Raw genomic sequence first — 27,947 nt, forward strand, 5'->3', positions numbered from 1 at the left:
TCTGCACACAGTAAGCATTCAGTAAACACGGTGGATTGATTAATAATAATAATAATAAAGTTGGTATTTGTTAAGCGCTTACTATGTGCAGAGCACTGTTCTAAGTGCTGAGGTAGATACAGGGTAATCAGGTCGTCCCACGGGAGGCTCACAGTCTTCATCCCCATTTTACAGATGAGGTCACTGAGGCACCGAGAAAGCAAGTGACTTGCCCAAAGTCACGCAGCTGACAGGTGGCGGAGCTGGGATTAGAACCCATGACCTCTGATTCCCAGGCCCGGGCTCTTTCCACCGAACCATGCTGCTTCTCAATTTATTTTGATGGTAAGTATAGTACACAGTAAGTGCTTAACAAATACCATTATTATTATTATTTTTATTATCCACCCCAATGTTTAGTACAGTGCCTGACACATACTGTTCACTTAAGAAATACCACTATTACTATTATTATTATTATTATTATTACAAGATGATAGGGTTGGGTACAGTCCTCGTCCCACATGGGGCTCACAGTCTTAATCCTCATTTGACAGAGGAGGTCACTGAGGCCCAGAGAGGCGAAGTGACTTCCCCGAGGTCACCCAGCAGACAAATAGCAGTGGCGAAATTAGAACCCAGGTCCTCATGACTCACACTGTCACTGTCATTGTCCTAAGCGCTCGGAAAGTACAATTCGGCACCAGAGATCATCCCTCCCCAAGAACGGGCTCACAGTCTAGTAACAATAATGATGCTGGTATTTGTTAAGCGCTTACAAAGTGCCAAGCACTGTTCTAAGCGCTGGCAGAGATACCAGGTCATCAGGTGGTCCCACGTAGGGCTCACAGTCTTCATCCCCATTTGACAGATGAGGTCGCTGAGGCACAGAGAAGTGACTTGCCCAAAGTCACACAGCTGACAGGTGGCGGAGTCGGAATTCGAACCCATGACCTCTGACTCCCAAACCCGGGCTCTTGCCACGGAGCCACCCTGCTTCTCTCGAAGGGGGCGGGGAGGCAGACCACAAAACCGAAGAAGTGGACAGGCGTCGATGCCATCCAAATCATAATAATATTGGTATTTGTTAAGCGCTTAGTATGTGCAGAGCACCGTTCTAAGCGCTGGGGGAGATACAGGCTAATTAGGTTGTCTTAATCCCCATTTGACAGATGAGGTAACTGAGGCCCAGAGAAGCGACTTGCCCACGGTCACCCAGCTGACAGGTGGCAGAGGCGGGATTCGAACCCATGACCTCCAGACTCCCAAGCCCAGGCTCTTTCCACTGAGCCACGCTGCGGCTCCAGATCGAGCCCCCGATCGATGCCCCTCAATCAGGAAAAGAGAGCAATAAATCCGTACAGATATTCCTTCCAGCGCCTCGGGTGCTTACTATGTGCTGAGCGCTGGGAGTGGACAGGGAGCCGAGCGCTGGGGGGGGGGGGGCGGGGAAGGGGGCCGAAGGGAGGGAGGGAGTCGGGGCGACGGGGAGGAGGAGCAGAGGGAAAGGGGGTGGGGGCTCAGTCCGGGAAGGCCTCCTGGAGGAGGGGAGCCTCTCCCTAAGGGCCTCCTGGGTCCCCCGCCCCCCCAGCCTCCCGGCCGGGCGTCTGCAGGCCGCTCCGACACCGGCCGGAGGGGCAGGGCCGGACAGGACCGGACAGGACACGGCTGGACCGGACCGGACAAGATAGGACCGTTCAGGACCGGACCGGACACGGCTGGACCGGACCGGACAAGACAGGACCGTTCAGGACCGGACAGGACAATATAGGACCGTTCAGGACCGGACCGGACACGACAGGACCGTTCAGGACCGGACCGGGCAAGACAGGACCGTTCAGGACCGGACCGGGCAAGACAGGACCGTTCAGGACCGGACCGGACAAGACAGGACCGTTCAGGACCGGACAGGACAAGACAGGACCGTGCAGGACCGGACAGGACAAGACAGGACCGTTCAGGACCGGACCGGACACGACAGGACCGTTCAGGACCGGACAAGACAGGCCAGTTCAGGACCGGACAGGACAAGATAGGACCGTTCAGGACCGGACCGGACAGGACCCGGCTGGACAAAGCAGGACCGTTTAGGACCGGACAGGACCCGACCGGACAAGGCAGGACCGGACAGGACACGGCTGGACAAGGCAGGACCGGACAGGACACGACTGGACAAGACAGGACCGGACCGACAGGTCCCGGTTTCCCGGAGCCGCTGCGGCCCGGTCCTGTCCGGCGCCAAGGGGTGAGGACGGACGGTGATGCCGCCGGTGCGGCGCCGCTGGCCCTTGGGGCTGTGACCCCAAACGCGGAGCGGACCTCCGCCCTGCCCTCCCTTCCTGGCCGGGGGGGGGGGGGACGGACGGAGGGAGGCTGACCGTCCTCCGGCCGCCCCTCCCGGGGTCCGGCCCCTCCATCGCGGCCCATCGCGGCCGCCCCCGGCCATGGGCGGGCCTGGTTTCCCCCGGTAAAGATGGCGGTGCGGGCTCGCTGCTCCCTTTAGCCCCATGACTGTCCGCAACATCGCCTCCCTCTGTAACATGGTGAGTGCCGGCCGGGGGGCCGGGGGTCGCGGGAGGGCGGGGGGGGGGGTCCTCGGGCAGACCCCCGGGCTAAAGCCGCCTCTCCCTCCCCCCTTCCTCCCTCCTCCCCCCGGCGCCCCCAGCCCCGGGGGTGACCGGCCAAGTGGGCCTTCCCCTGCCCCGACCACCCCCCCAAAGCCCGAGTCGCCCCCCGCTCCGGTCCCCAACCCGAGAAAGGGGCAGGGGGTCGGGCAAAGCTCGGGGTCGGGGCAGCCGGGGAGAAGAAGAAGATTTAGAGGATTTGTTCAGCCCTTCCGATGTGTCCAGCACTGTGCTAAGCGCTGGGGTAGACGCAAGGTTATAATAATGTGGGTATTTGTTAAGCGCTTACTATGGGCCGAGCACTGTGCGGAGCGCTGAGGGAGATGCAGGGTCATCAGGTTGTCCCCCGTGAGGTTCACAGTCTTCCTCCCCATTTTAATAATAATGTTGGCGTTTATTAGGCGCTTACTATGGGTCGAGCACTGTTCTAAGCGCTGGGGGAGTTGCAGGGTCATCAGGTTGTCCCACGTGAGGCTCACAGTCTTCCTCCCCATTTTAATAATAATGTTGGTATTTATTAGGTGCTTACTATGGGTTAAGCACTGGGGGAGATGCAGTGTCATCAGGTTGTCCCACGTGAGGCTCACAATCGTCATCCCCATTTTGATAATAATGTTGGTATTTGTTAAGCGCTTACAATGGGCCGAGCACTGTTCTAAGCGCTGGGGGAGGTACAGGGTTACCAGGTTGTCCCACGTGGGGGCCACAGTCTTCATCCCCATTTGACAAATGAGGTCACTGAGGCCCCGAGAAGTCAAGTGACTTGCCCAAAGCCACACAGCTGACAGGTGGCGAAGCAGGGATTAGAACCCGTGACCTCTGACTCCTAAGCCCGTGCTCTTTCCACTGAGCCACGCTGGTAATCAGGTTGGCCCATGTGGGGCCCACAGTCATCATCCCCATTTTGCAGATGAGTGGAACTGAGGCACAGAGAATAATAATGCTGGTATTGGTTAAGCGCTTACTACGTGCAGAGCACTGTTCTAATCACTGGGGGGATACAGGGTGATCAGGTTGTCCCACATGGGGCTCACAGTCTTCATACCCATTTTACTGATGAGGGAACTGAGGCACAGAGAAGTTAAGTAATAATAATAATGTTGGTATTTGTTAAGCGCTTACTATGTGCAGAGCACTGTTCTAAGCGCTGGGGTAAACACAGGGGAATCAGGCTGTCCCACGTGGGGCTCACGGTCTTAATCCCCATTTTACAGATGAGGGAACTGAGGCACAGAGAAGTGAAGTGACTTGCCCACAGTCACACAGCTGACAAGTGGCAGAGCTGGGATTCGAACTCATGAGCCCTGACTCCAAAGCCCGTGCTCTTTCCACTGCACCACGCTGCTTCTCTAAGTGACTCACCCAAAGTCACACAGCTGACATGAGGTGGAGCTAGGATTAGAACCCATGACCTCTGACTCCCAAGCCTGGGCTCTTGCCACTGAACAGGGCTGCTTGGCTTGCCCAAGCTCATCCAGCAGACAAGTGGCGGTGCTGGGATTGGAACCCATGACCTCTGGCTCCCAAGCCCGTGCTCTTGCCAGCCGGCCCTCCAACCTTCCTCTTTCACTCTCTCTTGCGGCCTCAGTTTCTCTCGACGATGAAAAGCCTCTCTGTGGTGGCTCCAGCTTGGCTCCTTTGGGGTTTGCTTGGAGAGCAGGATGGGAAGGGGGACAGGGTTCCCCAGAATAGGGATCATTTAAATTTCAATATAATAATAATAATAATGGTATCTGTTAATCGCTGCCTATGTGCCAAGCACTGTTCTAAGCGCTGGAGTAGATACAAGGTAATGAGGTCGTCCCACGTGGGTCTCAGAGTCTTCATCCCCATTTGACAGATGAGGCCCAGAGGAGTGAAGTGACTTGTCCAAGGTCACACAGCTGACAGACGGAGTGGGGATTAGAACTCATGACCTTCTGACGTCCACGGTCTCTCCATTACGCCATGCCGCTTCTCAAGCCTGCCCTCCAGGGCCACGCAGCGGTGGTCCCTGGTCCCGGGAGCGAATTGGTGTCGGATCCCCCGGCCCTGACCCGTCCCTCGGTGCGGAGGGACGGCATCCAAGACCGGATCTGATGTGCGGGACCAGGGTGAGGGACGCCAGCCTGGTGATGGGCCCCTCTCTGAGAGAGGCCTCCAACCTGTGGGCTTCCTCCGTTCACATCAGTGATCTCATTTTATTCTTACAACCCCCCCCCCCACCCGGGAGCTAGCAGGACGTAGTGGAGGGCTCTACCCCATTTTACCAATGGGGAAACTGAGGCCCAGAGCGGTTCACCGAGCAGCTCAGAGGACGAGAGAGCACAGGCCCGGATGTGCTTTTGGTGAAGAGGCAAGGCGGAGCGAAAGACGGCTCACCTCCCCAACCGCGCCGGCCCCCTTCTTCTGCCCCGTCCATCAAAGGGAAGCCCACAGTGAGTTCCGACAGCTCCCGGTGGAATAGTTCACGGATTAGAAATGTGGAATCGTTCAGTGGTCTTTATGGAGCATTTACCGTGTGCAGCGCACTGTACCCAACGCTCGGGAAAAGCACAGGGCTACGGAGCCGGTAGGCGCAATCCCCGCCCGCAAGGAGCTTAGACTCTTACAGGGGCGTTGAGCTTTGGCCTCCCCGATTCTCCGTTTGTCTCGGTGATGTCGGCCAAGGCCGTTAATCTCTCTGAGCCTCCGTTTTCCCAGGGCGTGATGGGGATCCTCTTGGCCCGCCGAGGCAGGACAGCTAGTTGGTGAGGACTGAAAATTCCTGTCCTACCTTCCCTCAGGTGGAACCCGAGCCACCTGCCCAATTCGGGGGGGAAAAGCCAAGCTGGACCTTCGCCTGTGTCTGACCCAGGGAGGTAGGCCAGCTGGGTGGGTGTGAGCGTCCGCATTTGATGATGAATTGATTTCAGGTGGGTCTCCTACGGATTCTCGCTTCCCCGTCCGTAATCCCCCCCTAAACGGGGGAGACGGACGGCAAGGCAAAACAGAACGAAGCAAAAACAAGACGACATCATCAAGATAAATAGAATCAAGGAGAAAAACACCTTATCAACAAAATAAGGTGATAAATAATATATACAAATGAGCGCAGTGCTGAGGGGAAGGGGGAGCAGAGGGAAAGGGCTGGGGAGAATGGTAGTGGAGAGCTCTGGGAATCCAGCAGCCAGAGGACCTGGGTTCTAGTCGAGCCCGGGCTTGGGAGTCAGAGGTCATGGGTTCGAATGCCGGCTCTGCCGTTTGTCAGCTGTGGGACTGTGGGCAAGTCACAACTTCTCTGTGCCTCAGTTCCCTCATCTGTAAAATGGGGATTAACTGTAAGCCTCACGTGGGACAACCTGATTACCCTGTATCTATCCCGGCGCTTAGAACAGTGCTCTGCACATAGTAAGTGCTTAACAAATACCGACATCATTATTATTATTATAAGTCTGGGCTCAGCCATAGCTCTGCCCGAATGATCTTTGGGCTTCGGTGTCTCCGTCTGTAAAATGGGGTGGATAATCTGAGCCTCCCAGGGATGCTGAGAGGTGAAAATGAGTTCAGGAATGTGAACTTGTTTTCGGAAATGAGAGCTTTGTTCAAATTCCAGGGATTATGTGAAGGAATTCAACTCTGTTTGGTAGCAGACCCAAGCAGAGGTCGACGGGGTGGAGAAGAGAGAGAGACCATTTTTGCAGCCAAATGGGAAGAGACTTAGAGGAAACAAATCTCCCCACCCTTGAGAAACCAGACCTGTCCTGTGGGTGGGGAAGAGGGGAGCTTAATCCTCTCAACTCTGAGGCCCCGACATCTCCGTATCCCCAAGGAACAGTCGGACCGTGTTCTCGGCCCAGGCGGAGTTGGAGGCTTTCAGCCGTCTGCATCCACCCTTCTTCCACATCAACATCTGCCCTGCCCTTTGCTTTCCATCAGCCCGCTCAAACCAGAGCTGAGCGGGGAGGGCTGGGCCCACGTTAAAAGGCTGGTCTCGGCCGGAACGTGATGACTCCCTCCTTATCCCGAACCGGCCGGAAATGTCCAGAGCCACGGCAGAGCCAGCGGCTACCGTCTCTTTGCTTTGGCCAGTTCCCCTCTGGACGTGATATTTTCAGTGAGGTCCAGGAGTTTCCTGAAGGGACCACTTTACTGAGGAGGAGGAAGAGATAATAATAATGATGATGTGTTTGTTAAGCAATTGCTATGTGCTAAGCACTGTTCTCAGCGCTGGGCCACAAGGTTTCAGGTTGGATGCAGTCTCTGTCCCACGTGGGGCTCGCAGTCTTAATCCCTATTTTTCAGATGAGGTAACTGAGGCAGAGAAGTGAAGTGAATTGCCTAAGGTCACACAGAAGACAAATTGCAGAGCCGGGATTAGAATACAGGTGCTTCTGGCTCCCAAGCCTGTGCTCTATCCACTAGGCCACACTGCTTCACCGGAGATCCCGACTAGGAGCAGTAGTAGAGTTTACTGCCACTGGGAATGTCCAGCCTTCCCCCAATGCTCGTGTTGGGGACCGTGCCATTCGGTCACTCCTCCATTGGCGAGGCCTTGCTTCTCCAGGGCTGTCGGAGAGGCCCGGCCAACGCCGGAACACGGGTGACGGGTCACGGGCCCCCAGGAAGTCGAGCGGATCCTGTGGACTTGCGAATGGGGCGGGTGATGCACCCCATCCGAGTTAAGGCTCTTTTCGGCTCTCCCGCCCCCTTGCCGCGTGACCCCGGCCGAGTTGCTTCCGGTCCCTGGTCCGTGTCTCTGTTGTTGGAAGCTCTGGCGCCCTGTGACCACCCCGGCCGAGGCCGCTGGCAGCTGTGCAGAGGCTGGTGGATTAGGCGGGCTGGTCAGGGGGTTAGATGCGGGGAGATAATAATAATAATAATAATAGTATTCATTCATTCATTCAGTAGTATTTATTGAGTGCTTACTATGTGCAGAGCACTGTACTAAGCGCTTGGAATGTACAAATCGGCAACAGATAGAGACAGCCCCTGCCCTTTGACGGGCTTACAGTCTCATCGGGGGAGACAGGCAGACAAGAGCAAGGCAATAAATAGAGTCAAGGGGAAAAACATCTCATAAACACAATGGCAAATAAATAGAATCAGGGTGATGTACATCTCATTAAACAAAATAAACAAAATAAATAGGGTGATGAAGATCTATACAGTAGTAATGTTGGTATTTGTTAAGCGCTTACTATGTGCAGAGCACCGTTCTAAGCGCTGGGGTAGATACAGGGTAATCGGGTTGTCCCACGTGGGGCTCACAGTCTTCATCCCCGTTTTACAGATGAGGTCACTGAGGCACAGAGAAGTGAAGTGACTTGCCCACAGTCACACAGCTGACAAGTGGCAGAGCCGGGATTCGAACCCATGACCTCTGACTCCCAAGCCCGGGCTCTTTCCACTGAGCCACGCTGGATAACGGTCTACAGACCAGCCCTGCAGGACTCCACAAAAGGGAAACATCGGCAGCCCTACTGCTGTTCCCCGGATGGAACTGGGCCCTCTGGGTCCCTCAGGCTGCTCCATGGGTTCTCGGGGTTCCAACCTTCTCCTGTCTGGAAATGGGGGGAGGTCGCTGAGTTTGGGAAAGTTTTTTCAGCTCCAGGGACGCTTATCGGCCATCGGTACCAATGAAGTGCGGGCGGGTTGTGTTTTTTCGGCACAGCATTTTGGGGAAGAGGCCTTTCACCTCGGGGTGTGGTTTGCTCTCAAGAGTGCGTGATTGTAGCACTTGTGACTCAGGGAAACCCCCGGGTTCTCTGCCTCCACCCGCTTTTCGCCCCATGATAGAAAACCACCCCTGCTGCAAAACTAGAGAGACTTGGAAGGCTCATGTACGATGTGCGTCTCCCTCATGAAATTGCAGGCTCCTTGAGGGGAGGGTCCCTGGCCCTTAGTTTGATCGTGTATTCCCAGGTGCTCATTAGAGAGCTCTTTACACACAGTAGTCGGCCCATAAATAGTATTGCCGGAATGGATGAAATGAGTGCTGGCCCCAGGGCAACTCGCAACAAAGATCTCCAACACCGGTAGCCGTCGTTATCTCAGAAACTGCCTCCTGTCACTTCCAGTTGTAAGTAATTTCAGGGCAGGGATCATGTCTTATTCCCCTTCTGTGTGTTCCCCAGCCCGCTAATCTGGTGCTCGATAAATGCTGTCGATAATGACAGTTCGATGATGTCTAGGACAAGAGCTTCCTTACCGGGATTTGACATAATAATAATAATGTTGGTATTTGTTAAGCGCTTACTATGTGCCGAGCACTGTTCTAAGCGCTGGGGTACTGAGCCACGCTCTTCTCTTCTACTATGTGCAGAGCACTGTTCTAAGCGCTGGGGTAGACACAGGGGAATCAGGTTGTCCCACGTGGGGCTCACGGTCTTAATCCCCATTTTACAGATGAGGGAACTGAGGCACAGAGAAGTGAAGTGACTTGCCCACAGTCACACAGCCGACAAGTGGCAGAGCCGGGATTCGAACCCATGACCTCTGACTCCAAAGCCCGTGCTCTTTCCACTGAGCCACGCTGCTTCTCATGAAGCAGCTTAGACATGAAGACTAAGTTATGTTGCTTGGTGCCAGCCTCCCATACCAGGCTGGAAGAGTACTGGGGCCCTGGGGCCCCTCTAGACCAAGCTCTTGTGGGCAGGGAACATGTCTACTGACTCTGTATTATTGTACTCCCCCAAGTGTTTAGCACAGTGCTCTGCACACGATAAGCATGCAATAAAGACCATTGATTGATTGATAGTGAGAAAGAGCCTGGGGAATCTTCTCCAGCAGGAAGAGGGAGCTGTTTTCTCGCTGAGAGTGGTCCCCCAATCCCAACAGGCCCCGAGGGTCGGGATAAGGGGTTTCCATGAGTTTTCCCCTTGGTCACTTGTTCAATCAGTTGAGACCTTGGATTGGTTTTCCCCGGAACGCCTCTCTGGCTTGGCTGAGTCTCGGCCTATGTGGTGGGGACCAATTGGGGTCAGATCTGTTCTCAGATCTGATTCCTCTAGACTGTAACCTTGTTGTGGGCAGGGAATGTGTCTGTTTATTGTCGTACTGTACTCTCCCAAGCGCCTAGTACAGTGCCTGCAGACAGTAATCGCTCAATAAATACGACTGGCTGACTGACAGGAAGTGGGTCCCGACTGTTGAGAGATGGGAGGAAGATGGAGGTTTGACATCCTGGGTCCCGAGGCCCCCGGCCCTCCCTGGTGACGTGCCCGTCGGATTTGTTACACACCCGCTGGTGGGGCGGTGGCTGCCCACCCCCGGATCCTGACGTGGAGACTCAGCGCCACATTCTGCCTCTTCCCACCAGCTGGCCTCGATGGCACCTCCTGCCCCAGCACAGACCGTCCACGGTAGTCCCGACCCTCCTGATGCTGAGCTTTGCTGGCGTGGCCTCTGGACCCTGGGGGAGGAAGGAGAAGGGTCGGAGGGGCAACAGCTGGGGGCTTGAGGCAACCCCCTCCCCCTGTTCTCGCCTTGAAACATCACAGATGGCGGGACAACCCTGACCTGTCCCCCATTAGCACCCCAAAAAGTTGTGGATGTGGGTCCCAGGTATGACCCCTGTTCTCACCCCCGAAAATTGCAGGTGTTGGACTGTCCCAGATATGACCCCTGTTCTCACCCCAAAGCAGCCTAGTGGGACCCCTAGATAAGACAGATTCTGCTCAGGATGTTTCCTTGGCAGGGCATTGGTCCAGCGAGGATCCTCACGGGAATGCCTCTCTCCATAGTAAATAAGGGTTGGTGGCAGGTTCAGGTCTCCCGACGGGTGTCCCCGAGGGGTCCCTCATCCTCTCATCTCTTGGATCCGCTCAGGGACCGACTCGCTCCAACCCAGGAAGCCGGGAGTGTGGGGGAGGACGGTGGGCAGCCAGCTGCCCCCCTGGGTTGGGAAGGTGGGATGGCTCAGGTGAACTTGCATTTGCAGGGGCAGATCAGGGAATCGGGGAGCCGGGCAGACCCGACTTGGGGAGGAAGAACCCGGCCTCTGGTTTAAGTAGGTCGCCTGGCTCTCCAGGCTGGAACAGACCCCAGCAGGCCGGGCCAACCCTGCGCAAACCCGTTCAGCTGGCCGGAAACTGTTTCTTCCCGTGGCTAATAAACTCGGAGAAAGCTGCGGGCCAGGGGGCCAGCCAGAGCGGGCAGAACTCTGAAAGCAGACTAGCTTATGTCTCTCTCGGCCTTGGAGTGATTCTCAGAGCTCGCCGGAGGGTCCCGGTTTCGGGGCACGGGAAGAAGCAGCAGGTCCGGAGCCTTCTCTGAGGGTCGGTTTGTGGCTGTGATTGCAGGGGGGCTCTTGCCTCTCCTGCTCTGCTTCCCCTGGGCAGAGCTTCCCCGTGTGGGTGGGCCCTGCTCCCCACAGAACCGGAGGGAAAGAGGGGCTCCATCGACCCTTGGCGACAGCGATGGGGACGGTCCCTGGATGGGCAGGCCTGCAGCCCCAGCTTCCTTTGACCGATGCACTGAACGTGGAGCTCCATCGGGGAGACTCTCCCCAAGCTGAGGAGCGTCATTGTCGTCGTCATTTTTCTTAGTCATCGAGGGCCCGCTGGGTGCAGACGGGAGCCCATGCTGGGTCCCCACTGGGTGCGGACCGGGAGCCGTGTCAGCCGCCGAGGGACTGTGATGGTCACTTGGGGGCCTACAGGAAAAGTACAGGCCGCAGTGTCTGTCCTTGAGGAGCTCAGAATCTAATGGGAATGACCTGGAGTCACAAACCGATGAATAGAGAATAATTGAAAATGTGGGACCGGCGTGGTGCCGAGGAGGGTGGAGAGGAAAGGGGCGGGTGTGGGAAATCGGTTAGAGACAGAAATGTTGGGCCTCACAAGGCCTCCCCCGGGCTCTCCCTCACCTAGAACATCTCTCGGCTGGCCTCTCCAGGTGCGATTGGATCAGAGGCTGTGGAAGAGGCATCCCTGGCCCCTCGGCCTCCGGGTGACCACTGCCTGACCCCAGACTGAGTCGCCATTGCTCTTTTTTCCTCAGGGCACCAATGCCTCGGCTCTGGAGAAAGACATCGGCCCAGAGCAGTTTCCCATCAACGAGCACTACTTCGGACTGGTCAACGTAAGTCCGCTTTGGGCCCCGGGCCTGGGACTCTTGCTCGGCGTCGCCGTCATCGGCCGTGTCCCCTCCGGTTTACCCTCTGCCTCTGGATGGGGGGCAGCTGGAGCCACACTCTGGTCTCGTCCGGGGCACGGCGGCCGGGGGAAGGGGCCCTTCCTGAAGATTGTCCCCTGGAGCTCGATCAGTTAACCAGAGCACAAAGAGCCCTGTACTAAGGGCTTGGGAGGGTACCGTGCACTTGGTAGATATAATCCCTGCCCTCAAGTAGCTTGCAGACCAGCGGGGAAGATAGCCATTAAAATACATTACAGGTAAGGGAAGCAACCGGGTATAAGGATATGTACATAAAGTTCCGTGGGGGTCGGGGTGAGGAAGTAGGGTGGTGGGAGGATGAGAGGTTAGTCAAGGAAGGCTTCCTGGAGGAGATATGATTTCAATAGGGCTTTGACGATGGGGAGAGTGGTGGTCTTCAGATGCGTAGGGGGAGGGAGCTCTAGGCGTGGGGGTGAGGTGAGAGCGAGGGGTCACCGACGAGAGAGGAGAGCGAAGGACAGTGAGTAGTTAAATTTTATAGGAGAGAAGTGTGTGGGCTGGGGTTCTCTCCAGAGGTGGGGTCCCCCCCACCCCGGCCTGAGTGCTCTCTCTAGGGGTCTTCTTTGTGGGCTCTCCCCCAGACATTTTCCTCAGGGTCCTCCCTGGCTTCAGGGTTCTTGCTGGCTGGGCCTTCCCAGGCCAAATCAGCAGCTGGTCTGCCCCGGACCAGCCGACCCTTGAACCCATACTGGCCCACCTCTTGACATGATAATAATACTAATAATGGTATTTGTTAAGTGCTTACTATGGACCAGGCACTTTACTAAGTGCTGGGGTGGATACGAGCAAATCGGGCAGTCTTTAGGTCAATCTTGCCCCGTCCCGCCCCTCCTCACGACCACTTCCCTCTGGGAAGATGAGGCCTTCCCCGATTACCTTCTCGAAACCCCACCTTATTTCCCCCTTTTCTTCGACTTCAGCACTTCCTCATCACTGATGCATTTGGGTGTCCCCACACCCTGTTGCACTTGTTTACATATCTTTATAGTCATATAACTTCCTCCTCCCCATAATTGGTTTTCATGTCTGTCTCCCCTGACTGGTCTGTAAACTCCTCCGGGAAAGGGATTGTGTCTTCCAACACTGTTGTGCTCTACCAAGTGCTCTGTACAGAGTAGTGCTCAGTAAATACTATTGCTAGGTGGGTTGATTGGTAAACTGCACAACCTGGTTCAAAAGTATGGAGGCTGTCGCCAATTTGTCTGTGCCCATCTCCTTCCCCATCTCTGCTCAGCCAACCCTAGGCCCTTTACGGTGATGACCCCTTGCTCCTGAAATGTCTGTTGGGTGGGAAGTCCTGGGCGGGAGCTGAGGGTCAGGATGTTCACAGAGGCTGGAGCCACCTCTTCCCTACCACTCACTTCCGTCTCCTGCTCCTGGTCCTGAACCTAGAATAATTATGGTATTTGTTAAGCACTTACTATGTGCCAAGCACTGTTCTAAGTGCTGGAGTACCTGCAAGATACCAGGTTGGACCCAGTCCCTGTCCCACATGGAGCTCACATTCTCGATCCCCATTTTACAGATGAGGTAACTGAGGCAAAGAGAAGTGAAGTGATTCGCCCCAGGTCACACAGCAGGCAAGTGGCAGAGCCACGATTAGAACCCACATCCTCTGACTCCCAAGCCCGGGCTCTTGCCACAAGGCCACGTCGTTTTCCTGGTTCAGTGCTGAGACCCCGCTCCCTTTCTCCCTGGATAGGGGCTCATCTTAAAATCCATAAACAGAGCCAGTGACGTTATCATTCAGTCGGTGGTATTCACCGAGCATCTGCTGTGTGTCCTACCGGGTCCTGGCAGAACCGGAGCCCACCCAGCCTCCAGCGGTCGGGATCCCGCGAGCGGTGCCCTGGTCTGGGCGGGCGGGCGGGTGGATGGACAGGTGGATGGGCGGCCCCTGAGGCTCTCTCTTCTCCCCGGCCCCGGCAGTTTGGGAACACCTGCTACTGTAACTCGGTGCTGCAGGCCCTGTACTTCTGCCGCCCGTTCCGGGAGAACGTGCTGGCCTACAAGGCCCAGCAGAAGAAGAAGGAGAACCTGCTGGCCTGCCTGGCGGACCTCTTCCACAGCATCGCCACCCAGAAGAAGAAAGTGGGGGTCATCCCGCCCAAGAAGTTCATCTCCAGGTTACGGAAAGAGAATGGTGAGGGGCTGACAGCAGGAGGGGATGAGGGCTGGGCCGCAGTGCCAGGCGGGGATTGGCACCCCCGCCCCTGTGCCAGGAAGGAGGGCAGTGGGCAGGACCGGGCCAAGGGGGCCGGTCTGTCTGCAGTCCATCCTGGACAGTCTCCCGTAGGACCACTGCAGGCTGGGGCAATAATAAGCACCATTCACTCATTCAGTGGTATTTATTGAGCTCTCACTGTTCACAAAGCACTGCACTAAGCCTTTGGGAGAGTACAGTACGACAACAGACACATTCCCTGCCCACAGCGTGCTCACGGTCATAATAATAATTGCGAGGCTTGTTAAGCTCTAACTGTGTGCTAAGTGCTAATGTAATAATAATAATTACAGTATTTATTTTTACTCACTGTTTATCAAGCAGTGAACTAGGCACTGGACTAGATACAGCACAATCAGATCCGACAAAGTCCCGGTCCCACTTGGGTTCACAGTCTAACTACGAGTGGGAACAGGTATTGAATTCTCCCCCATCCATTTGACAGATGAAGAAACTGAGGCACAGAGATGTGAAGTGACTTGCCCAAGGCCACATGGCCAAGTGGCAGAGCTGGGACTGGAACCCAGGTCCTCCGACTGCCCAGCTCTTACCCTTTCTATCGGCCCCCGCTGCTTTTCACTGCTCCGAGCTTCCCTACTCCCCAGGATCCCAGCCAGAAGAAATATATGCCTTAGTCGATTCATTAATTAAACAGAATGGTGCTGATTTTTCCAATACCTTACGGTTACTCCCTGGCCATAGGTCAGAAGTGACTGAGCCCGTATTGGTCCGGGAAAGGTATGAGACCGTGAGCCCCATGGGAGACGGGGATTAATTTGTATTCATTCCTTCATTCAGTCCGTTGAGCGTTTATCATGTGCAGTGGACTGTACTACGTTCTTGAGAGAGTCCAATACAACAATAAACAGACACATTCCTTGCTCACAACGAACTTGCTTATAGTTCTGAAGGAGGGAGGCAGACATTAATATAAATAAATGACAGATATATATGTACATAAGGGCTGTGAAGCTGGGAGGGGGGGAAGAATAAAGGGAGCACTCAAGGTGACACACAAGAGGGCCGTGGGAGAAGAGGAAAGGAGGGGTTTAAGGAAGGCCTCCTGGAGGAGATGTGCCTTCAGTAAGGCTTTGAAGGGGGTCGGAAGGGAGGGGAGTAATTGTCCGATTTGAAGAGGGCGGGCGTTCCAGGCCCGAGGCAGGAATCCTGTATCTACCCCAGCGCTTAGAACAGTTCTTGGCACATAGTAAACGGTTTATAAATACCCGATAATGATGGTCATAATAAGCACTTTGGGAGGAGCAGCAACTCTTCGGGAGCATAATGGGGCTGTTAGGCCTGGGGCCTGTAGATGGGCATGTGCCAAACACCTCCTAGTAGGTTGGACCGATTACTGCTCCTCATGCTCCCACCAGCTTCCCACCAGGAGAAATGGACTTGGGCCGTAGGAGAACTGGCCTCCCGGCACGGAACGAAATGGCTGACTAGTAGCCTGTCGTTCGGCCACCCCAGAGCATTGAGGGGAGCTCCCCGCCCCCCAGTTGGGCACCTCTGAACCGAGCTTTGTCTCGTAGTTCAGAAGCGCCGTTGGCGAGGGAGGGAGTTTCGTTCTTGGGAAAAGAGTCACGGTCCCAGAGACCCCGGATGAAGCTGAGCGGCCGAGGGGACCGGCCCGGCCCCCCGCCCGCGTGACCGCGAGCGTCCTCTTTCCAGACCTCTTCGACAACTACATGCAGCAGGACGCCCACGAGTTTCTGAATTACTTGCTCAACACAATCGCCGACATCCTGCAGGAGGAGAAGAAGCAGGAGAAGCCCAACGGGAAACTGAGAAACGGTCACCTGAGCGAGGCCGGGGAGAACGACAAGTCGGAACCGACCTGGGTCCACGAGATCTTCCAGGGGACGCTGACCAACGAAACGCGGTGCCTCAACTGCGAAACGGTGAGCCGCCGCCCCGACACGCGTTGAGCCCTGGCCCGGGTTAGGCACTGGAACCTGAGCCACGTCCGCTCCCATCTTGGGGGTGCATTTGCCATCTCCTTCGCTCCCTCCCTCCCACGACTTAGACTGTGAGCCCCTTGTGTGATGGGGACTCTGTCCAACCTAATTCATTTATACCTACCCCAGCGCTTAGAACAGTTTTTGACACAGAGTAAGCACTCAATAAAATGTCATTTAAAAAAAAATTAAAAATCGGGGGGAGAGAGATGCCCAAGCCCCTCTCCCAGTGACTGCCAGACTAAGACTCTCTCCCAGCCCAGGTGGGAGAGTGAGGGGCAGGGTTGAGGAGCAAATGTTCCGCCATTTCTGGCCCCCTCTGCTCCCACACAACCCTGACCTCCCCTGCTTGGCCTCTCCGGGGAAAGACAGGGCTACCCAGCTGATGGGCGTGAGGAGGGCACCGGGCGGGTCATTGAGCCTTGCCCCTCTGGGGATGTCAGCGTTCCACGGCGGCTAGGAGTCCCCCTGCCCAGTCACCGTGCCATCACTGTTTCCGCCTCTTGGGTCTTACCCCTCCCTGCCGCCGCCTCCTTCTTTCGTGGCCACAGGTCAGCAGTAAAGACGAAGACTTTCTGGACCTTTCTGTGGATGTGGAGCAGAATACGTCCATCACTCACTGCCTGAGGTAAGCCCCGGGGGCTGTGCCCCGTGACCCCACCCGGCCTTGCGGGGGACAGGTGTCTGGGCCCAGGGTCTTTAGGCCTCTCTGCACAGCCGCCCATGGGGATTTCCGCCTGGGCAGCGAGCCCTCTGACGGCGACCAGAGAAGGACCTCAGGCGTCTTTTAAGGTCTGTTTTTTTGTCCTCAAAAAGCTCTAAATAAGTCTTTATAACTCACGGCACTCTTCTGTTCCCCAAGTGCCTTCGCATCAGTGATCTCATTTATCCTCGCCACATCCCTTTGAAGAACGAGTCCCAGGAATTATTCTCCCCATTTGAAAGATGAAGAAACTGAGGCCCAGCGAGTTTAAGCGACTTTCCCCAGGTCACACAGCAGAATGGGACAGGCTGGGACTACCTCCTGGCTCTCTGAACCACCGCCCCTCTCCCCCTCCAAATGCAAACCCTGGCCCTCTCCCCGAGCACTGCCTTAGGCATGATTCAGAGGGAGGGAGGGAAGTCAGCATAGCCCAGTGGCTAGAGCACAGGCCTGGGAGTCAGAAGGTCCTGGGTTCTAATCCCAGCTCTGCCACTTGTCTGCTCTGTGACCTCGGGCGAGTCACTTAACTTCTCTACGCCTCAGTCCCCTCATCTGTAAAATGGGGATTATGACCGTGAGCCCCCTGTGGGACATGGACTGTGTCCAACATGATTACCTTGTATCTACCCCGCTGCTTAGAACAGTGCCTGGCACATAGTAAGCACTTAACAAATACCATTAAAAAAAAAAAGGATGTCGACAGGCCCAAGTGAAGCCCGGTTTGTCCGTCCGTGTTCACGTGTGGTCTCAGTTTGCCCTTGGCCGGTAGACCACGGCGGCTCTGCCGAGGTGAGACGGTGTCTCCGGCTGAGATCCGCAACCGACCCCCACCCCCTCGATCCACCATCCTTTTCCAGGGCACACAGGGGTGAGGGGCTGCGGCGGTGTGGTAGGGTACCCATAGGGCCAGGGTGCCCGGTGTTTTATGTGGCTGGTCCTTAGGCCCGGGCCGTCAGACCCCATGACAGGAATGCTCATGGACAGGAGGTCTTTATGGGGTCAAACTGCTAGCCAGCTGGCCACGCCAGCTGGCCTGCTTGTTGTGCCAGGAACCGTCTGGACAATGCAGGAAGCCCCAAGCCCGCCAAGGTTGGTGTGGGTTCCCCTGCCCACTGAGGTGGGTCATCTCTTCCTTTACCTTTCCTTCTAGTGGCCCCATTTCTCCCCAGTCTCTGGAAAGGGGTGAATGAGGATTCTCTGGGTGTGGGGAGGGGAGGGCGCAGCTGGGCAAAGGATTGGTTATGCCTTCCCAGTGCTCCCTTCCGGGCAGCGCCAGGCAGAGCCCCACCCTGTCCTCACTGCCAACCTGTCTGTGGACTAGAATTTCCTCAGGGTGGGTTGGGCGGTTCAGGATACCTGGGTTTCCACAGCTCGAGTCAGAGCAGAGCTGCAGGGTTCTCGACAGCTGTTCCCAGATGTGAATGGTAAGGGGTTGGACCAGCTGCCCCTTCCAAGCTCCCCTTCCCCCTCCCCGGCCCATGCATTGCAAATAATAATAATAGTAATAATGATGATGATGATATTTGCTACGTGATTACCATGGGTCAGGCGCTCTACTAAGTGCTGGGGTGGGGACAAGTAAATCGAGTTGGACACAGTCCCTGTCCCATGTGGGGCTCACCGTCTCAATCCCCATTTTACAGATGAGGTAACTGAGGCACCGACAAGTGAAAGGACTTGCCCAAGATCACTCAACTGACAGTGGTAGACCCGGGTTTAGAACCCATGACCTTGTGACTCCCGTGCTCTATCCACTACTCTATGCCGCTTCTTGCCACTATGCCATGGTCGCCAAGCGAGGGCTGCCCTGAGTTGGCATGGCAGTGACGGGGGTTGGGGGGGGGGACGCCCTGGGGGCGGTTCCATTGGGGATCAGAGGAGAAGGTGGCCCCAGGGTGGAAAGGGAAGGCTGGGACCCACTCCTGGAGCCGATGGAAGTGAGGGGACACTGGGGCCCCTGGCCCAGAAGGTCTCAGAGGGAGCGGAATCTGGGATGAGGACGACGGGGCCGCGGGAGCTCCGTCCTACTTCCCCGGGTGGTGTCGGGTCGCGTCGGTGTTGGCCGGTGCTTGCTGACCCTGTGGGGAACGCGAGAAAGTCCCGTGAGAACGGGCAGAGCGACTCTTGGTGGTCCGGGGGCTGGCGGCTCTTCCTCCCGCTGGTCCGGGGTGCGATCTCTGGCTGGGAGCCGCTTCCCCAGAGGAGCCCTGGGGGCCCCGAGGCTGGGCTGGCCGAAGGCCCGACTGTGGGGGTGCTCCTGGCTCCGGCTGCGTCTATTGTCTTTCCCCGGGGAGCCGAGGACGGCGGGCCTAGGGCCAGGGCACAGGGCTAACCCCTTCCGGCCCAGAACTCTTTCGGACGGCACCAGGATGCTGGGAGGAGCCGTGGGCTGCCTGCCCTTCTGGACGACGACCTCGTGGTCAGGGAGGGACCATTTATTCACTCATTTAATCGTATTTATTGAGCACTTACTGTGTGCAGAGCAATGTAATAAGCGCTTGGAAAGTACAGTTCAGCAGCAAATAGAGAGAATCCCTGTCCACAACAAACTGGCTGTCCTCCAGTGACCCAGCACAGAGCATCCAACACCACTAACTCTTTCCTCTCAGCCTGGGTTTCTCCAAGCTGAAGAGTCCTAACCTTTTCAGTCTGCCCTTCCTCCTATCTTGGGTTGTTGTTTTTTTTGGTGGTTTGTTTTTTATAATGGTTTTTGTTAAGCTATGTGCCGGGTACTATTCTAAGCAATGGGGTAGATATGAAGTGATCAGATTGGACGCGGTCTGTGTCCCTCTTGAGGCTCACAGTCTTAATCCCCATTTCATTCATTGTCGTATTTTTTAAATGCTTACTGTGTGCAGAGCACTGTACTAAGCCCTTGGAATAGTACAATACAACAATAAACAGTGGCATTCCCTGCCCACAATGAACTCACAGTCAAGTCACTTAACTTCTCTGTGCCCCAGTTACCTCATCTGTAAAATGGGGATTAACTGTGAGCCTCATGTGGGACAACCTGATGACCCTGTATCTACCCCAGTGCTTAGAACAGTGCTCTGCACCTAATAAGTGCTTAACAAACACCAACATTATTATTATTATTAGAGGATTAGAGGTAACTGAGGCACGTCCCCGAGGTCACACAGCAGACAAGTTGTGGAGCCAGGATTAGAACCCAGGTCCTTCTGACTCCCAGGCCCATGTTCTCTCCACTAATCCACGTTGCTTCCCATCTCGGATGCCCTTCTGTGTCCCATCTCCAGCTCCACTTCCCAAGCGAAGAAGCCCTTTCCCATTTCACAGCATCCCTGGGAGGCAGAATTAGGAAGGGATTCTCACCCTTTTTGACATCGGAAGAAACGGGAGCCCCGAGAGGTTAAGGTTCTCGCCCGAGCTCACACAGCAGGCCAGCGGAAGAGCCGGGAGTAGAAACTGGACCCCAGTGTCCCAGCTCCAACCGAGTCTCTCCGGGCCCGCGGTTCTCTCCGGCTCCTAGGAGTCTCAGAGGGCTGACGGTCCACAGCCAATTTACGCAGGGGTGCCCTTGCCAGGGACGGGGACCACACTGGACACTCGTGGTCTTCACCTCGGCCGGGACCTGGACCCCGCCTGGAGGGCTGAAAGGAAGTGTGACCTCTCCCCCGCCCCGTGGGGCCTAAAGGTCCAAGCAGGAGATTCGTGCCGTCTGTTTTCCCAAACGTGCGGAGCAGGGTCTCCGTTCTGGAGCGGTCCAGAGCACGGTTGATGTTCCCCGGGGAGCGGGGTTGGGGGGAGCTGGCTCTGTTGGGGTGCTGGGCAGTTCATGGTTTAAGAAGATTTGTTGGTTTAGGATGCTTATCTGAACTCCCTCCTTCCTTGCTTCCTTCCTTTCTTCCTTCCTTCCACGCCCACACTCGTCTCCCACCAGGAGATTGTATCTTTAGTTCCTCTGCCTGCAGATGAACAAACAAGCCCCCCACCCCCACCCCGCGGGAAAACAAATTGCAACACTCAGTGTTTTTCCAGTTTCTCTCAATCAACCCCTGAGGGTTTTCTCGCATTAGCAATCTAGTCCTCCCAGCGCCAGAGTCAGAAGGAGACAGATTGCCTGTGTGGGATTTGGTCGCTGCCGGATCGTCCAGTACTCTGCCTGTCACTCTGAGGGCACCGGGGGCCCCTGAGGGAAGCATGTAGTAGTTACCCTCCTGGACCTCTCCCGGCTAGAGATGAACCATCAGACCCCCCTGACTCTCCCCTCTCCTTACCTGACTATCCCCTAGTGATCCAGCACGGACCGTCCAACACCCTCTCTCTCTGCTCTCCATCCCTGACTCTCCCCAGGAACCATCCAACACCCCGACTCTGCCCTTTAAATCCCTGACTCTCCCCCCAGTGACCCCGGGAGAGCCATCCGACACCCCTGCCTCTACCCTCTCCATCCCTGTGGGCGTCACTTCACTTCTCTGTGCCTCAGTTCCCTCATCTGTAAAATGGGGATTAACTGTGAGCCTCACGTGGGACAACCTGATTACCCTGTATCTAGCCCAGCGCTTAGAACAGTGCTCTGCACATAGTAAGCGCTTAACAAATACCAAGATTATTATTATTAGAGATTATTAGAGAAGCAGCGTGGCTCAGTGGAAAGAGCCCAGGCTTGGGAGTCAGAGGTCAGGAGTTCGAATCCCCGCTCTGCCACTTGTCAGCTGTGTGACTGTGGGTTAGTCACTTAACTTCTCTGTGCCTCAGGTCCCTCATCTGTAAAATGGGGATTAACTGTGAGCCTCACATGGGACAACCTGATTACTCTGTATCTACCCCAGCGCTTAGAACAGTGCTCTGCACATAGTAAGCACTTAACAAATACCAACATTATTATTATTATTATTATTATCCCCGACTCTCCCCCGAGATCCAGGATGGACTCCTCATCCCTGGATCGTCCCAATCCTTGTGGAACCTGCTGATGTTTTGCCCTCAGATCTCTCAGTGGGAATGACTTCTACACGCTCACCCTCTTGCTGGGCGAGGGAGTGTTTCCTTTGGTTTATCTCGAACCCGCCACCCACAAGTTCCGACGGGTGCCCTGGCTGGGTGGAGTTGGCAAACGCAGCTCCGTGTTGGCTGAGCCGGGCCGGCCTCCCTGAGGCTGAGTTCTAATTAGGTCAACAGAGGACTCTTTCCCAGGCGGCGGCGGAACGTGGGGAGGTAGCCATGTGTCTTTCAGACTCGTGACCCCTGAGCTCACCCTTTCCCCCGCCCGATCAGAGGGAGGGACAGAGCAGAGCACTGATGTGCAGTAGGAGCCCTGGGGGTTCCTCTGGGTTGCCCCATCGCTCTGGGTTCCAGGCTGTTTGCCCAGCATTGTACTGGCAGCTCGTGAGAGAAGAATCCAGGAACACAACGTGTCCCGAAGCGACGGTCGGAAGCAGCACGGCACAGCGGAAAGAGCACCGGCCTGGGAGTTAGAAGGCCATGGGTTCTGATCCCAGATCCACCATTTGCCTGCTCTGTGACCTTGGGCACTTCTCTCCATCTGTAAAATGGAGACCGAGACTGTGAGCCCCAGGTGGGACTCGGATTGTGTTCAACCCGAGAAGCCCGGCGCTCAAGCACAAACTAAGCGCTCAGCAAATACCACAATCGTCATCACCTCAGGAGGCATTTCCGTGTGGGTCCCAGCTCTCAGCGTGGCCAATGGCCAGTGGCCGGCCGGTCCCCAGAGGGGCAAGGGGAGGATGAAACCAAGGAGCCATCAGGACAGCGGCGGGGGAAAGCAAGGGCAGGAAGTGAGGCAGGAAGTGGAGCCAGCACAGCATTGCACACAGCAGGCGCCCAGAACAGCGTTCTACACAGAGTTCCCTGATTAAGCCCTCGTTTCTTCTTCTCTCACTCCTCCCTGCATTGCCCTCACACACGGATAGTACAGTGCTCTGCACACAGGAAGCACTCAATAAATACACTTGATTGATTGATAGCTGCCAAGTTTAAACTTTGCACACAGTAGGTGCCCAACACAGTTCTCTGCGCACTGCAGGCATCCAATACAGCGCTGTTCACGGAGTAGGAGTCCAGTACGGCATTCTGGCCTCAAAAGGGGCTGGGTACCGGGTGGGTTTGATGTTCTCGGGCCGTGGGCGGCGTTCACAGTGAAGCCCTAATCTCGGTTTGGAATGTGTTTCCCCGCAGAGACTTCAGCAACACGGAGACCCTGTGTAGCGAGCAGAAGTATTACTGCGAAACCTGCTGCAGTAAACAGGAGGCCCAGAAAAGGTGGGGAGAAAGGGGGAATGTGGCTCTTAAAGGGGAGACCCCTGGTGCTAACCCACCTCCTCCAGGAAGCCCTCTCTGATTCATCCTAAATCACCAATCCCCTCACCCCCTCCACCGCCGCCCCGGGGACCGGAGCCCTTGCCCACCGGCCCTCCCGGGGGCGTTTGGGGACTCTCCTCCTCCGCCTCCTTGTCCGGGGCCTCCCGCTCCGCCCTCCCCACTCACTGGCTCCGGCCACGCACAGCCAGCCGAGCCGGACTGCCCCAAATCCCGCACCTCCCGGGACCGTCGGGTCAGTCCCTCCCCTCCGCCGCCCACCACGGGCGGGCGTCTCCCCGGAGCCGGTGGTTGGAGCGGGATGCCCGTGCGTTTCCCAGGATGAGGGTGAAGAAGCTCCCGATGATCCTGGCGCTCCACCTCAAGAGGTTCAAGTACATGGAGCAGCTGCACCGCTACACCAAGCTGTCCTACCGGGTGGTCTTCCCGCTGGAGCTCCGGCTCTTCAACACGTCCAGCGACGCCGTCAACCTGGACCGCATGTATGACCTGGTGGCCGTGGTGGTGCACTGTGGCAGGTAACGGGGGCCGGGCAGTCGGGGAGAGGCTCCTGGGGAGAGGAGGTGGGGGCTCGAGGTCCCAAAATGTGATGTACGGGAATGTCGGGGGGGAACCACGGTTGCCGTTCCTAAACCGACCCGGGGAAGGGGGGGTACCCTGTGGAGTCAGAGTGCAAGAGGCCCAAACCGAAAGGACGGAGACGCGCCTTCCTCCGGCAGGGGGTGACCAAAGGGAAACAGCTCCCTCGGGGAGCTGTGTGGCCGGAACCACCAGCCCGCCGTGCCGGGGTCACCAGCGGGCCAGGGGCAGGGACTGGAACCCAGGCCTCCTGACCCTCAGCCGGGTACCGTCTGGCCTGGACCAGTAATAGCATTAATAATAATGGTAATGATATTTGTTAAGCGCTTACTATCTGCCAGGCACTGTACTAAACACTGGGGTGGTTACAAGCAACTCGGGTTGGACACAGTCCCTGTCCCAAGTGGCGCTCACAGTCTCTATTCCCGTTTTGCAGATGAGGTAACTGAAGCACAGAGAAGGGAAGCGAGTTGCCCAAGGTCACACAAACAAGTGGCAGAGCCGGGATTAGAACCCAAGTCCTCTGACTCCCGGGCCCGTGCTCTATCCACTTCACCATGCCGCTTCTCTACGTGGCCATGTGGACCACGTGACCTCCCACGCCGATGCTCGGACTGGGGGACGGTCAGACCACTCAGCCTCTCCTTGCCCCTCGTCCCCGGCCCGAGGCCGTTAGGGATGACACCGAAAGTCCCGACAACCTGGAGTTGAGGGTGAGGGTCGGGATGGGGGAGGATCGGGGCCAGGGAGGTAAGTGTGAGTGACCCCTGACTGAGACTCACAACTTCCTTTGTCTTTCCAGCGGCCCCAACCGGGGCCATTACATCACCATCGTGAAAAGTCACGGCTTCTGGCTCCTGTTTGACGATGACATCGTCGAGGTCGGTACATCAGTCAGCTCATTAATCAGTCGTATTTATTGAGCACTTACTGTGTGCTGAGCACCGTAGAAAGCATTTGGGAGAGTACAGTATAATAGAGTCGGTAGACGCATTCTCTGCCCAAAGTGAGCCTACAGTAAAGAGGGGGAGACTGTACATCTGTGTGTCTGGCCTGTAGGGAATCCCTTTTCACGTCCCCTCTGTCATTGGTGAGTGCCTTTCCATGCCCTAGACCAGCTCCAACCCGGGTGGCGCGTGCTTGGCTCCATCCCGGCTCCACCCGCCCCGGCTCCCGGCTTCTCCTCGTCCACCGAGCCACAGCCCCACCTCCTTGCCCTCGGCCGGTGGCCAGCCCCTCCGTGGGCCTTGGGACTGCCTCAGCCACCGAGAGGGGCAGGAAGGAGGAGGGCAGAAGGCCGGAGAAGGGGCGAACTAAAGCTGCGGGCTCAGCTCCCTCGAATCCTCGCCTGCGGCTGACGGCCTGGGCCCGCCGGGGGCCACCAGGGGAGGGGGACTCCATTTTAGTGGGGGCAGGGCCAAAGATGCAGGTCAGATTATGGAGCAGATGCTCTGAAAAAACAGATTTGAGAACAGGAGGAAAACCATTCTAAATCCCTCTAGTTCTGCCGGTGGGGGCTGAAATCCAGGGCTCCCCTCGCCACCGACAAAACTCCCCCAAACTGTTGGATGTTAGGGCATGCGGGACCCTCCCCGAGGTTTCTGCGGGGTCAGAGGCCGGATCTTCTTTCCCCGGCACGTGCTTTGTCCTAAAAGAGGATGACGATCCTGGGTTTCCAGTAATAATATGGTGGTCGATTCCAAGCACCGTACTAAGCGCTGGGGTCGATACAGTACGCTCAGGTGGGACGTAGGCCCTGTCTCAAACGGGGCTCCCAATCTGTTGGGTAGGAAAAGGGGGAAAGTGAGCTGGAGTCTCACTCCGGAAAGTAGGTCACCGACCATGGATTCCAAACAAGCCGGCCCGAAGAAACCCCTCGTGCCCCGCTTGGGGCTCCTGCTGTCAGCCTACAGGCGAACGTTGTCCTGCCAACGAAGGCTCCGTTGAGAATGCAACATGGCGGTAGAGCGCTCAGCCCAGTGCTTCTCGCTCGGTCAATCCGCCGATCGAGTGCCTGAACTAGGGGGAATTGCCACAAGGTGGGAGGAGGTGGAGCGGTGACCAGGCTCCTTGGGAATAACGGTAATGATAGTAGTAATTGTGGGATGTCTGAAGCGCTTACTGTGTGCTAAGCACTGGGGTAGATGCAAGATTATAGAGTCCCCGTCCCTTACGGGGCTCACAGTCTAAACCCTCATTTTACAAGCAAGGGATCCAGTCCCCATTTTACAAATGAGGACTCTAATCCCCATTTTACAGAGGAGGAAACTGAGGCCCAGAGAAAGCGTGACCAAGGTCACATAGAGGATGGACCTGGGATTAGAATCCAGATCACCTGGCTCCCAAGCCCAGGCTCCTTCTCTAAGCTGGGTAGCGAGTCGGGCATCGGTTGACGGGCAAGAGGATGCAAGGCAGGGCGGCGGGATTTGGTGTCTGTGCTGGTCTTGTGGGATGGCGATGGGACCGTGTACATTCGGCCCCCTGGAAGCTCGAGGTGCCGTGAACTGTGTGTGGGAGGACGCGGGGCAGTCGGTCTCCCGGTGACATGCCCTCCCCACCCTTGCCCTCTGGTTGGGGCTCTGGCCTTGCCAGCGAATCGGCCTTGTGTCTGTGTATCTGCCGTCTTCCAGTGGTGTCCTCTCCCCCGGGAAGTTGGCATCAAAAACAATTTGTGTCTGGTCTTTTTCCGTGCAGAAGATCGATGCTCAAGCCATTGAGGAGTTCTACGGCCTGACGTCGGACATTTCCAAAAACTCCGAGTCCGGTTACATCTTGTTCTACCAGTCCAGGGAGTGAGTCTCCGAGCTGCCGGATCGCATCCCGGGGCCGGGGGCGGGGGGGGGGGCGTCGACACAGACCCCCGCCGCCGCCCAAGTCCCAAAGACCCTCTCCTCTGACCTCCGCCGGATGCCGCTCGTGGCATCTGCGGGCGGCAGCGGCGTGGATAGCCGGGGGCCCTCTCTCCCGGGAACGGCCGGCCAGCCTGGGCTTCGGCCTCTGGCTCCTAGATGGTGGCGGCAGGGTGGACCTGGGCCAGCGGTGGGAGACCGGGGCGGGTGGGACCCCACCCGAGCGAGAGCAAGAACCATCGGCCTTCCGCCCACCTTCCGCTCGAGAACCCGGCAGTCGGCGTGACGACGTTCCCCAAGTCTGAGCCTCCTCAGCCGGGCTCCGGGCTCCAAGCGCGCCTAGACCCGTGGCCTTCCGAAGATTCCAGACGCCGGGAGACGGGGAAACGCCGCCGTGACCGTCCCATCGGGTTGGGGCCGGCCACTCCAGACGTTCCTTCCGAGCCCCCGCCAAGAGGGTCTGGGCGGCCCGCGGGAGCGTGACCCGGGGCCGACTTCTCCGGGGAGCCCAGGGACCAGCGCAGCGGGAAGAGGAGCCGGGAGGGAGAGATAGGGCCGGTTTGGGTGCGGGGCGCGGAGGCCGCGCCGAGGTCTCCCGCACGGAGGGCTCCTTCAGGGGTCCGGCCAGAGGAGACCCCAGAAGAAACCTCAGCTCGTTCTATTTCCTCCTCCCGTTTTGTATTTCTCGTGTATTTATTAGAAGGCCCGTCACCCGGGACCTTTCTGCCTAGGGGGCGGCTGTGATGTGGACATTTGGCCAGGATTTTGTTGTGCTCCCCTCTTTTCCTCCTCCCCTCCGACCCCCGCCGCAAATGCTACCTGTAGCGCTTCTGAGTCCAGCACTCGGCTTCTGTCCAGCTGAGGTCCCGGAGTCCCTTAAGCTAAAATCTACTGTGAATGGGATCTGGTTTCGTCACCTTACCCGCCCCCCGGGCGCCGGCCGAGGCCGCAGGGTGGACTGGCGTCCGGCAGGCAGCAGCCGAAGGCCCAGTGGCCTCTAAATAGGTCGGCACTGCAGGCGAGACAAGTGGGTCCCCACGTCTACAGCATCCGCGGCAGGGGTGGGAGCCAGAAAGCGGCGATGCCAGGGAGCCTTGCCTTTGCTCAGGATCCACACCCGAGGATCTCCCGGCCTCTCTGGGTTTCCCAAAGGAATGGCCGCTGGGAATTGGGATTTCTGCTAGCCTGGGAATGGTATTTACTGAGCACCTCCCGTGTACAGAGCACTGTACTGAGCACCTGCTGTGGGCAGAGCACTAAATGGGGTGCGTACTGAGTGCAGAGCTCAGTACCGTGTACGTGCCGGGCACAGAACACCGTACTGGGCATCTACTGTTTGTGCAGAATACTGTACCGGGCATCTCCTGGGTGCGAAACATTGTTGGAGCGCCTGGGAGAGGGCAATAGGAAATGCACTTTCTAATGGGAAGAGGACTCGTGTGGAAGGAACGTGGCGTGGAGGGAGAGGCCGGATCACGTCCGCTGCGGATGACGATTTGCTTTGTGGGAAAGGTGATTAAAAACCCTATTTGAATGTCGCCGTGTTGTTGCTGGCTTATTGAAACAGTATCTCTGTTCGGAAGGGAGACT

The 27,947-nt window shown here is 56.8% G+C and overlaps 1 protein-coding gene across 2 annotated transcripts; it reads left to right on the plus strand.

Moving 5' to 3' along the window:
• The first annotated feature begins 1,513 nt into the window (after window positions 1-1,513).
• Window positions 1,514-27,895, plus strand: USP46 (ubiquitin specific peptidase 46). 2 transcript variants are annotated; one of them, XM_029076974.2, is made up of 9 exons: window positions 1,514-2,522; window positions 11,565-11,645; window positions 13,668-13,881; window positions 15,637-15,866; window positions 16,475-16,551; window positions 22,789-22,872; window positions 23,250-23,447; window positions 24,311-24,389; window positions 26,203-27,895. In XM_029076974.2, the coding sequence occupies exons 1-9, from the start codon at window positions 2,487-2,489 to the stop codon at window positions 26,302-26,304; spliced, it is 1,101 nt and encodes a 366-aa protein (XP_028932807.1). In that variant the 5' UTR covers window positions 1,514-2,486; the 3' UTR covers window positions 26,305-27,895. The 2 variants fall into 2 exon arrangements, with proteins under 2 accessions (XP_028932807.1, XP_028932808.1); XM_029076975.2 differs by having other exon boundaries at window positions 13,704-13,881.
• Window positions 27,896-27,947: the final 52 nt, after the last annotated feature.

The sequence above is a fragment of the Ornithorhynchus anatinus genome, chromosome 12, assembly GCF_004115215.2.
Source record: "Ornithorhynchus anatinus isolate Pmale09 chromosome 12, mOrnAna1.pri.v4, whole genome shotgun sequence".
In the NCBI taxonomy this organism is placed as follows: Eukaryota; Metazoa; Chordata; class Mammalia; order Monotremata; family Ornithorhynchidae; genus Ornithorhynchus; species Ornithorhynchus anatinus.

Bases quoted from the DNA above. Each gene is read 5' to 3' on its own strand.
- USP46 (XM_029076974.2), top strand. From the start codon at position 2,487: ATGACTGTCCGCAACATCGCCTCCCTCTGTAACATG. The intron at 2,523-11,564 runs GTGAGTGCCGGC...TTTTTTCCTCAG, and splicing joins TCGCCTCCCTCTGTAACATG to GGCACCAATGCCTCGGCTCT. The intron at 22,873-23,249 runs GTGGGGAGAAAG...TGCGTTTCCCAG, and splicing joins AAACAGGAGGCCCAGAAAAG to GATGAGGGTGAAGAAGCTCC.